The sequence below is a fragment of the Elephantulus edwardii genome, unplaced genomic scaffold, assembly GCF_000299155.1.
Source record: "Elephantulus edwardii isolate Elephantulus edwardi_28Jun2011 unplaced genomic scaffold, EleEdw1.0 scaffold00145, whole genome shotgun sequence".
NCBI classification, from domain to species: Eukaryota; Metazoa; Chordata; class Mammalia; order Macroscelidea; family Macroscelididae; genus Elephantulus; species Elephantulus edwardii.
In genome coordinates, this window is record NW_006399895.1 from 1652280 (window position 1) to 1663583 (window position 11304).

Below are 11304 nucleotides of genomic sequence, written 5' to 3' on the forward strand. Positions count from 1 at the left end.
GTCCTTTGACGTGGAGCGCAAAACTGAAGGGAAAACTGGGAAGCAAAAGAGCAACAGGCATGAAGTGAGAGTGGGAGCATCTGCCACATTATCGAGACTATGTAAGGAGACTTCCCTAGGATTTAATGAGTCCCTGATTGGCACACACTGTTCAATACTCATCTGCAAACCAAACGGTTGGCATTTCAAACCCACTCAGAGGTGCTGTGGAAGAAAGGCCTGGCAATATACTTCCAAAAGATCACAGGCACTGAAAACCTTCCTCCACAAATTACAAAGACAGTGTGTGTCTGGGAGGACTTGAACTCCAGGTCTTGATCACCAAAAGCCACAAAAGGGAATGATGGAACCAGGAGGAAAGCTCTCTCTGGATTTACAAATATTCACTTAACCTTAAGGATTTGTCTGACACTGGGTTACAAAAGTACATCACATGTGCAGTCTCTGCGAAATGAGTCATAATAAAATCCACTTCTATTGCTGCTGTTACCATCGAATAGACTACAACTCATAGTGACCCCATGAACAAAAGAGGAAACCTTGTCCTATCCTATCTCCACCATACTCAAGCCCATTGTTATAGTCACTGTGTCCATGTGGTTGAGGCTCTTCCTCTCTTTCTCAGTCCACCTTTCCAAACATGATCTTTTTCCAAAGCCAGGTCCGTTCTGACAACATGCCCCAAGTATATGAGATGAAGTTTCACCATCCTTGGCTCTAACTAGCACTTTGGTTGCACTTCCTCTATCTTCACCACTATTGCTGTTGTGTAACATCAAGTAGGAACCCACCCAAAGCTGACCCTGGGGGGGGGGGGGGTCCGAAGCAGTCAGTCCTGCAGGAGATTACTCATCATTCTCCCGCTCCTGAGCCGAGTGCCTTCGGGACTGCAGCGCAACTCCTTGCCACTAAGCCCACTAGAGCTCTAGCTTCACTACTAAGCCATTTAAACCCACAATCTGACCACTTTACTAATGCACTAGCCTGTTTCCGCTCTAATGAGTACCTTTTATGGTGTGGTGACTACCGCATAGTACATAACCGTTAATTATAGAGGGGGTAAAACACATCAAGGTGAATAACTTACAATAAATATCTAATATATATGGAACACTTATTCAGGGTCACTCATAACACTATCATTATTTCCATTTCATGGATGTGGAAACAATCCCATGACATCTGCAGAGTGATGAGGACTGAATATCATGGCTAATAAAAGAGCACAGGCTATTGTTAACTATGTTTTCCTGCCTTACTCTTAGGGAGGTTAGTTCAAGGCCAAGTGGCGCCAGGAACAAGCCCCTGGAGAGGTGACATTCGTCCCACCACTTCATTCCGGGAAGCCCCAGGCACGAGTGGTGCAACCACTAATACAGTCCCCGGTAGCCTCTGCATGGAGCATCACTAAGGATTCCGGTCAGAGGCGCGTGCACCCGGAAGAAAGGTTCCCCCCAGCGGAAGATTCCGCAAGCCAGAAGTTGACCCCTCCTTGGGCGAAGTGCCGGAAGTACCTTCGGAAAATGCGTCCAGGGTCCTGCCCCGGGCTCTGCGAAAAATCCCCTCTGCCTCCACAGCTGACATGGTGAGGGAGCCTCTCGCTTCGCCTGTGCTCACTGCGTAGGAGTGAACGGTGTACCCTCCAGGGTCTACCGGGTCGGCCCCGTTCGGGGCGTTGCCCTTGAAGGGGCGGGGCGGGAGCGGGGTTGGGGGGGCGGGGTTCGACTGTTCCGGGCGCCGCTAGTGCTGCCTGGGCGCAGCGGAAGCTTGAGCGATTCCTTTGGAATGGACTGGGGCACCTGGCGTGTGCAGGCACCTTGCCTGGGGTCATCATAGGTGCAAGCAATGCCTTTGGGCTCAGCTTTGAGGCCTGTCCTTTCCTAAAGATAGGTTTACCAGGTTAATAAATATACGAGTTACTTGGTTAAAGTGACATTTCAAATCAGTGGAGAAGTATGCCACATACAGTGTTTGAGAGATACTTAGACTCTTGTGACATTGTCCAAAGTGGGCAGTCTGTGCTTCACCTGGGACCCCTTCCTTAAGGCTGGTTCTGTATTTCATACAAGATTTAACCAGCAACGCTACCAGGGCCCCTTCTCACAACTGTTCTAGGAGGCAGATGCCAGCCTTTGTCAAATGGGGGATCTCGTGCTCAGAGGTGAAGCTACAACACCAAGAAAAGTAGAGTAGCTTCCAGCGGCCCGAACTAGAGTTGGTTGTGGTGTGTACATAATGTAAACTAACCAGTTACCTTTGATGACTGGTTCAAAAAAAGTAATAAAAAGTTTGTATTTCTAATGTTAAAAAAAAAAAAAAAATCCAATGCATTGACCACCTTAGCCAGATTTGGCTAAACTTGTTGAAAACGCAAATTCCAGGGTAGACCAAAACTCTACAGGTTTGGTTTTAAAAGGCACCCTCAGGAGAGTCTAAAGATCTGCAACGTTTGGAGTCCTGCTTAACTAGCTATATCTGAAACACTCTCTAGGCAGCTGAAATAGCCACAATCTTGGACACAAGCCATGGAGGAGAAAATAAATAACATTATTTTGGTTCTCGAGCCTGACTGACTGGGTTCTCAACCTGATTCTCCCAACCTGATTCTCCCACTTGCTTGTTGTGTGACCTCAAAAATTACCTTCTAAAAAAAAAAAGCACCTTCTCCATGGCTCTGTTACCCTATCTATAAAATGGAAGCCATAGTAGTATTTACCTCATGAGGATGCTATGAAGTTTGTTGTTAGACACTATGAAGCTGGTTCTACCTCATATAAACCCTGTATGTACAACAGAACTTAAACTGCCCATTCTTGTGCCGTCTTCACAATCATTGCTATGTTTGAGGCCATTGGTGCAGTCACTGTGAGTTGGGATTTACAATACATGTTTTGTGGGAATGTGTTGTGTACTGCTGAGTCAGAACCTATTCATAGCTGACTCTCCGTTGGGTTTTCAAAGGCTGTAAATCACATGGGAAGGGACTGGTCATCTTTCACCTGTGGAGCAGCTGGTGAATTTGAACCGGGTGCCTTTGGGTTGGCATGCAACTCCATACCACTACCACTAGATCACCTAGAGCTTCTTATTTGTGGGAACACAACTCAATGCAAAAAAAAATCTGGTACTGCAGTGGTTAAAGGATTTGGCAAACTCACCAGCCACTCTACAGGAAAAAAATAAGGCATCTGATTCCAGGTAGATTTACAGCCTTGGAAACCCTATAGGGTAGTTCTGTGTCCAGTGAGGTCATTATGACTCCATGGCAATCAGATTGAGTTTTGTTTATTTTAGTTCAACCTATAATACCATCCAACGGCTCTGTAGGTGTGTTTATGGTACTAGTGAACTGTGCCCCATCTACTTTCTGTCTTGAAAAGACGTTTTCTTTTCCTGATAGTCTCAATCTGTTTATTTACTCAATCATCAGTCATTTGAGCATCTGTGTCTTGAGTGTCCTGTTTGGTGAACAAGAGTCAAGTAACTGTCCTCATGGAGCTTGTAGCTAAGTTGGGCAAAACAACATTAAGCAAATAATTACCCCTTGTAAACACATAATTACCAATCATGTAAAGTGTTATAAAGAACAAGATGCTATAAAAAAGGAAGGGGAGCTAGGGTTAATTGGGATAGTTTAGTGTGTGCACCAAAGGCTTTCCAAGGAAGCTGTGTTTAAAAATAGGCCTTGAAAATTATTCAAAGAACTAATGAGCCATGTGAACCATGACCTTCACTACCCTAAGACCAGAAGAACTTGCTGGTGCCCAGCTACCACTACTGACCACTCAAATCAGGATCACAATAGAAAGTCCTGGACAAAGAACAAGGAAGAAAATGTAGAACAAAATTCAAAAAATGGAAAAGACCAGACTTAATTGGCCTAATGGAACCCCAAGACTGTTGTTCTTAGGAACCTCCCAAGCTAGCAACAGAACTCTCCATCAGGGATAAGCTTTGAGTTAAACAATAGCCAAGGTGAACAATAACTCATTTGCCCCAACTAAAATCTCAGTAGGCAGGACGAGACACGGAAGAAGGATGAATGAAAATCTAGGAAAGAAGTCGGAAAAGTGCTGTTACACTGAAGAAACCATAACCAGTGTCACGAAACAAAATGTGTGTGAACTGATGAATGGAAAAGTAATTTGCTCTAACAAAAAAAGAGGACATGGGCTTGATGTTCAAAGAGGGTTTAGTTCAAATGAGAGAGGTGTATACTCTCACCCAAACTACAGACTTGAGAATGAATGGGAAGTATAGTTCTCCTAAATGAGATCTCACTTTCACTGTCCTGAGAGAGGAAGAATTAACCCACCAGTTGTCTTGGGGTTTATTATAGCTCGTGGTGATCCCATGTATCTAAGAGTAGAACTTATGATCTTAGTGGACTGAAATAAAACTTTTGGTTAGCAGCCAAGGGCTTAACTGTTAGCACTACCCAGGGTCTTTCAGCTAGTGAGACAAGAGACCAACAGATAATCCACTACATTTCAAGAGTGAGAATTGGGAGCATTGTATATGAACCACTGACTACCAGTCCCTATTCTTTCAAAATCTGCTCATTTCTCAGTCATCTATATGAGATCAAAAGGACAGCAATGATCCATGGATAATGCTTGGAAGCTAAGAAGAGCTAGGGAAGTAGAACAAATAGAAGCAGAAAACCCAGGCAGGGAATGGAAAGGATGCTGTTACACTGAATGCATTTCAATCAGTGTCATAAAACAATGTGTATGAAGTGTTAGATGGAGAACTAATTTGCTCTGTAAACTTTCGCCCAAATCATAATAAAAAGTTAAAACCAAGAACAACTACCTGTTTCTTCCATCATTTGTGACAGTTGGTTGAGGTTTTTTGTTTGTTTTTCCAGAGGGTAATAAAAAGTTTATTTTACAGCTCTGAATGAGTCAGAAAGGGAGAAGATAAAAATTCTCCAGAAGGGCCTGGTTTGGTGGTGTTGGAGCTCCGATAGGCATCTTTCTGGTGGCAGGGTGAACACCAAAGAGGGATGTGGGTTGTTGCCCTTGGAGGGTTCTAGGTAGGGGTCCTCAGGTGGCCAGGAAAGTAGGTCCCCAGGCAGATGAGGATTTTTCACAGGGTAAGGGGGTTCTTTCCTTAGCCAGCTCAAGCTGGGAAGAAGGGCAGAGAGCAGACATGGGAGTCTAGAGGAGAGCGAAGAGCTCACTTTGCAGAGTTTGGCCCAAAGGGCCCAGAGGATTCTTCACCACCAGCTCCACATACAGCGCACTGTAGACGTGGGGCAACACATCCCGGATGGGTGCAACACCCAAGTCTGTGTCCATGACAACTTTGATTCCAGTGGGCATCTCATAGTAATGGAGTTTGTAATGGCTAGTTTGGAGGGGAGAATGCCATCCTTCATGTCCAGTGGCGACATCTTGCTAACAAAGGATCAGACAGAGACGAGCATCCCGTACATCAGCTTGTTCTCCTCCCCCTTGGGTATCCCCGCCTGCTTCTTGCGGTGCCACTTGGTCAAACAAGTACAGACGGTGGGCTGTCATCGGAATTGGTCCAGAGCCCGTCACGAGTCACTTCCGTTTTCTGACAGTTATATTTTTATTCAGCAATCCAGCTAGATTATTGAGAACTTCAATGGCTACCCTGAGTGATGTTATAGCCCCGCTCCATGAAGCAGGCAGAATAGTTTGTCCCAACATTAATGGCCCTAGGCTACTGTGCTTTTACAGTTCTATACTTCTTTTTTTTTTTTAGTTCTATGCTTTTTATAGACTTCCTATCTCTTCCTCTCTGTCAGGCAGAGAGCTATCTCCTCTCACTGTTAGTTTCAGGTGTCTGCAAGTCTTTACTCTCAGTCTCCTTTCCTTGTTCTTTCCCATTGCCCAAGTTTATGACCCTAAATGACAAAGGTGCTTAGCATCGGGAACCAGATTGGCTTGATGAACTGGAGTTAAGATTCTGAGGCCTTGTTTAGAGAAAGATGTCACTGGGTGCTGTCCAGCTGATGCCAACCCATAGCTACGCTGTGTGCAACAATCCGAAACCTTGCCCAATTTGTGTACCACCCTCACAATCTCCACTGTGTGCAAGCCCATTGTTGCAACTCTATCAACCAATTTCCTGGAGGGTCTTCCTTTCCTCAGAGCCTCTACTTTTCCAAACATGATGTCCTGTTCCAGGGCCTGGCACCTCCTCATAACACGGCTGAAGTATGTGAGACTAATTCTTAGCATCCTTACCTCTAAGGAGAATTCTGGCTGGACTTCTTCCAACACAAACTTGTTTGTTCTTTTGACAGTCCATAGTTTGTGTATCCAGTGCCTGTAGCCAACACCACAATTCAAAGACATCAGTTTTTCTATCTTCCCTAGTCTTCGTCCAATTTTTACAAGCATATGAAACAATTAAAAAATACCATGGCTTGAATCAGGCACACGTTAGTCTTTTAAGCTGATGTCCTTGTTTGTTTAGCTTTTAAAAGAAGTCCTTGAAAATTACACTTAGACTTTAGTTTCATGAATGTTGGCATTCCACTTTAGATTGTCAAAGGTGCTTTCTTTGGAAGCATTGGATTCCCAGGTGTGCATCCATAGAGCAAGTTGGTTTCACCATTCTGAGATGAAAGAAGACATTCTGGCCCAGCACATTTGGAACACGTGAGTATGAAAGCACGTCATAAATTCTGAGTGATGTAGACACTTTTCACCTTTACCCAGTCCCAGCCTGTACCTGTTCAGGTGGGATAAGAGAGGGATCCTCTCAGATTTTTCCCAAGTGTATAACTCTTGTTTCTGTCCTTATCTAATTAGTCACTGCCTAAAAGTAATTAGGATTAAGACTCTCCTCACTTCTGTATGATTTCCTTTTTTTAACTGGTAACATCTGCAAAGAAAAGTCCTGTTTCCTTGACCAAAGTCACTCTAACTGGTACAGGAGCTAGGACTCCAACCTGTCTTTTTAGGAGACACAATTCTACCCATAAATAACCCCTACATTTGGCTTTCAGAGTGTTTAGAAACTTCAAAAACGTATTCCCATTAGGTTTCATCATTTATAACCACAAGTAGTTGACTGAGAGGCTGACTTGGTAAGTTAGGTAACATGAATTTAAGTCCATTCATACCCATTGTAACCATCGGTAAGTCAGTTTGACTCTCTGAGATTTGTTTTCTTCACTGTAAAGGAATGTGTTCATTTCCTGGGGCTGTTGTAACCACCAGGGACTGGGTGGCTTAGAACAACAGAAATGGATTGATTGTCTCTTAGTTCTGGAGGCAAGAACTTGAGAAGTGTGAATTCGTCTGAATTCAAAGCCTCAAGAGACAGGGTTGTTTCTACACTTTAAAGAAAGATATATCCTTGCCCCTTTCACCTTTCATAGCCTCAGGTGTTTTATGGCTTTTGACAGTTCAATTCCCATCTCTGCCTCTGTGTTCACATTGCCATCTTCCTTCTGAGTCCACATCTGTGTTTCCTCTTTCCTTGACATGACCCTGCTTGCTGAACCTGAGAAAGACCTGAAGCACTTGCTTCAGAAGGTCAAGGACTGCAGCCTTCAATATGGATTGAAGCTCAATATTCAAGAAAACGAAGATTTTTTCACCACTGGGCTGATTGGCAGCATCGTGATAGATGGTGAAGAGATTGTTAACAGCATTAGTTTGCTTGGCTCCACAATCAACTCTCTTGCCACCAGCAGCCAGGAAATTAAAAGATGTATTACGTTGGGAAAGTCAGCTGTCAGAGACCTCTCCAAAGTACTGAAGAGCAACAATGTTAGTCTGGAGACAAAGGTGAACCTGATAAAGGCCATCACTTGCTATGCATCAGGGAGCTGGACTAGGGATGATAGAAGAGTTGATGCCTTTGAGCTGTGGTGTTGGAGAAGAGTGTTGAATATTCCATGGACTGCTAAGAGAACAAGCAGATTCTTCTTGGAGAGGGTGAAACCAGGGTGCTCCTTGGAGGCAAGGATTCTGAAGCTTCATCTGACATACTTTGGACATGTTGCAAGGAGGGACCAGTCCTTGGAGAGAGACGTCATACTTGGAAGGTTGGAAGGAGAGCACAGGAGAGGAAGACCCTTGATGAGATGGATTGATAAAGTGACTGGACTAATGGGGGTAGGAGTGTCCGAGACAATAACCTTGGCACAGGATAGAGCAGGGCTTAGGGATGTTGTACATAGGGTCACTCTGAGTCCCAGGTGACTTGACAGCACATAACAACAGTCATATTGGATAAGGGCCCACCCTCCTCCAGTATGATGATGATGTTGTTAGATACTGTTCAGCATGACTCACTGCAACCCTATGAACAAGAGATCTGAACCCTGTCCAATCCTGTGCCATCCTCACAATCTCTAACACACTTGAATACATTGTTGCAGACATTGTGTCCATCCACCTGGTTGAGAATCTTCCTTTTCTTCGCCATCCCTCTGCCTTTCCAGTATGTGGTTGTTGTTGTGGACTGTAAAGTTGGAACTGACCCATAGAAGGACCCTCCTGAAGGTTTTCAAAAGCAGTTAATTGCACAGGAGAAGATTGTTCATCCTTCTCCAGTGGAGCATCTAGTGGCCTCAAACCATGTGCCTTTGGGATTCCAGGACACAGCTTCTTACCACTAGGCCACCAGTGCTTCCTTTCCAATATAATATTTCCAAACAAGTTCACATTCAGAGGTTCTGAGAATGACATGAACTTTGAGGAATCTATTCAACCTAGGAGAATGGACATAATCATTTCTACTTCCAGACTTGGGAGGATTCAGTGACATAGAATGTTTAAAGCATCTGTCACAGTATACAGTAATTGCTCATCAGATAACTTGTAATTATTTTGATTGCTAGGATCTCAAGTAGGTGGATTGATGCAGTGACTGCTACATTGGGCTTTTGTGGGTGGGTCAGGAAGTGTGAGGATGGCACAGGATAGAGCAAGGTTCAGATCTTTCGTTCACAGGGTTGCAATGAGTTATACTCGACTCGACGGCACCTAACAAGGATCTCAAAGAATGCATTGAAGTCATCCCAGCAAGACAGTTCCCTCACCCTTACCAGTCACTGACACAGGGCTTCTTGATGTTCCAAATCCAAACTAAAGAATCGAGTCCCAAAAGCATTTCCAGTGAAATCTCACACTGGCAGGAGAACTTCTGCCTTCCCTGTTTCCTACAGCAGCACTAGACAATGCAGTAGCCACTGACCACGTGTGGCTTTTAAAAGGAAACATGACATTAAAATGACAGCTACTTAGTCACAGTAGATGCGTTGTTCAAGTGCTCGACAGCGGATGTGGTGAGTGTCGCTAGATTTGGACGTGAGAAATACCGACACCCAGTAAAATTAGCATGCCAGATCAACAGCAAATGATTTATTAGTGTGCTGGACAGAGTTTATCTGAAATTCAGGCTTTTCCTGGTATCCTGGAATTTAACTGGCAAAAGCTTGGTACAGCTGTGGTTATTTTGTAACTAAAAGGACAGCAGTTTCAACCACCCAGTCACTCTAGGAGAAAAGACCTGTCTTATCTGCTCTGCAACTCCACAACTCCTGGGGACCCCTTGCATGAGAGGATTAAACACTACCCAACCCTTTAACATCCCATGTTTGGTTTTAGATAGGATCATGATCCATAGGGGGTTTTTTTGTCCAGGTTTGTTTGTTTGTTTCTTTGTTTTATTAAAATTTATTTTAATGAAAGTTTACAGAGACTTTGGATTTCCATTCAGTCATTGTTGTTCTTGTCCAGTTTTGGGGAGGTGGATTGCCAGGCCTTTCTCCCTCAGCCAGCTCAGTCCAGATGCTATGTTGAAACCTGCTGAGCTTCATAACGACACACAAGTCCTCACTAAGAGGTAAACAGTAGCTCGACATGAAGGTCATTGGTCAGAATCCAACTCAGACTTCCTGCATAAAAGGCAGGGATTCTACTACTGAACCACCTCTGCTCCAAAATGAGTGACTCATGACTTCCATATTGGACAGAGCAGGTAGAGAAAACTCACAGCACTGCATAAATGTCTTTCGGACAGTGCTATTTCAGAAGACCCAGGAGCAACTTGTACCTCGTGAAGGTAACTAGTACCTCTGTTCTTTTTACAACAGCTCATTACTGACACTTGGCACAAACAGCCGAAAGTATCTCAAACTGTTTTCAGAAAGGTCTTGGCCTACCTGGATATTACTTTCTTTTCTAATTCAGAATTTGAACTTCACTTCCCCACTTAGGCTTTTGCTCATCCATTTATCTTTTCTGTCTTCTCTGTGCTGCTTTTGAAAGCAGGAGTGGCTTCCACTTCCTAAACAACTTGCCTCCAGAAACCCTATAAACTTTGATAAGTGATGATGCTTTGTTTTCCAAGTCTGAGACTCTGACAAGTCTTACTGTTTCTTATCTGCCACAGTAGTAGCCTAGTTTTTTTTCAGAGCTAGTCTATCCATTTGCTGTACTCATGGTTGCTGTGATGCTGAACACTGTGGAACGCTTCACGAATTTGCGTGTCATCCTTGCGCAGGGGCCATGCTAATCTTCTCTGTATCGTTCCAATTTTAGTATATGTGCTGCCGAAGCGAGCACGATGCTGAACACTGTGACACTGATGTCTCAAATGTGATAATGGTTACCCATGGTGGACAGTGTTTGGTGGAGCTCCCTGATTAAAACAAGCTTGGAAGCAGGGGTGGCATCCACTTCCAAAATAGCTTGCCTCTGGAAAGTCTATGAACTTAGAGAAACGATGAAAGTTATACAAGCATTCAGGTCTTTTGTTCATAGGGTTGCTATGAGTCGCCTATGGCTCGATGACACTTAACAACAACAACAACGATGTTTTGGAGAAATAAAAGTCATCCCTAGAGGCACTCTGACCGCATGGTTTTCTATTTTTCTCTCTGGAAAATCTGGCCATGTTAGTTTCAGTGAGTAGTTCTCAGTCCTGGCTGAACATTAAACTCACCAGGGGAGCTTCTGAAGGAGCTCAGGTGGCATAGCATGTAGCGTGTTGTTCTGCCAACCAAAAGTTACTGGCTCAAATCCACCAGCTGCTTCGTGAGGAAAGCATGGTTAAATCTTCTTCCATAAAGATTTACAGCCTCAGAACCCCAGTGGAAGGTCACTGTGATTCAGAACCAACTAGATGTCAGTGGGCTTAGGGGTTTGGGGGTTATGCTGAGACAGAAGAGCCCTGTGGCACAATGATTAAAGTGCTTAGCTTCTAACTTCAAAGTCCAATGTTCAAATCCACCAACTGCTCTGTGGGATAAAAGCTCATGCTGTTTCCCATTGCGATTACAAGCCCTTCGGGGACGTTCTACTCCGT

The 11304-nt window shown here is 44.2% G+C and overlaps 1 protein-coding gene across 1 annotated transcript in view; it reads right to left on the reverse strand.

The window, feature by feature from the left end:
- Positions 1 to 5303, reverse strand: part of CPPED1 (calcineurin-like phosphoesterase domain containing 1) — a 160279-nt gene extending 154976 nt beyond the window's left edge. The window contains exons 1-3 of the mRNA XM_006894522.1: positions 5186 to 5303; positions 3159 to 3166; positions 1515 to 1680 (exon numbers count right to left, since the gene is read on the reverse strand). Of these exons, the coding sequence (XP_006894584.1) occupies positions 1515 to 1680; positions 3159 to 3166; positions 5186 to 5303 (292 nt within the window). The remainder of the gene's footprint in view (positions 1 to 1514; positions 1681 to 3158; positions 3167 to 5185) is intronic.
- Positions 5304 to 11304: the final 6001 nt, after the last annotated feature.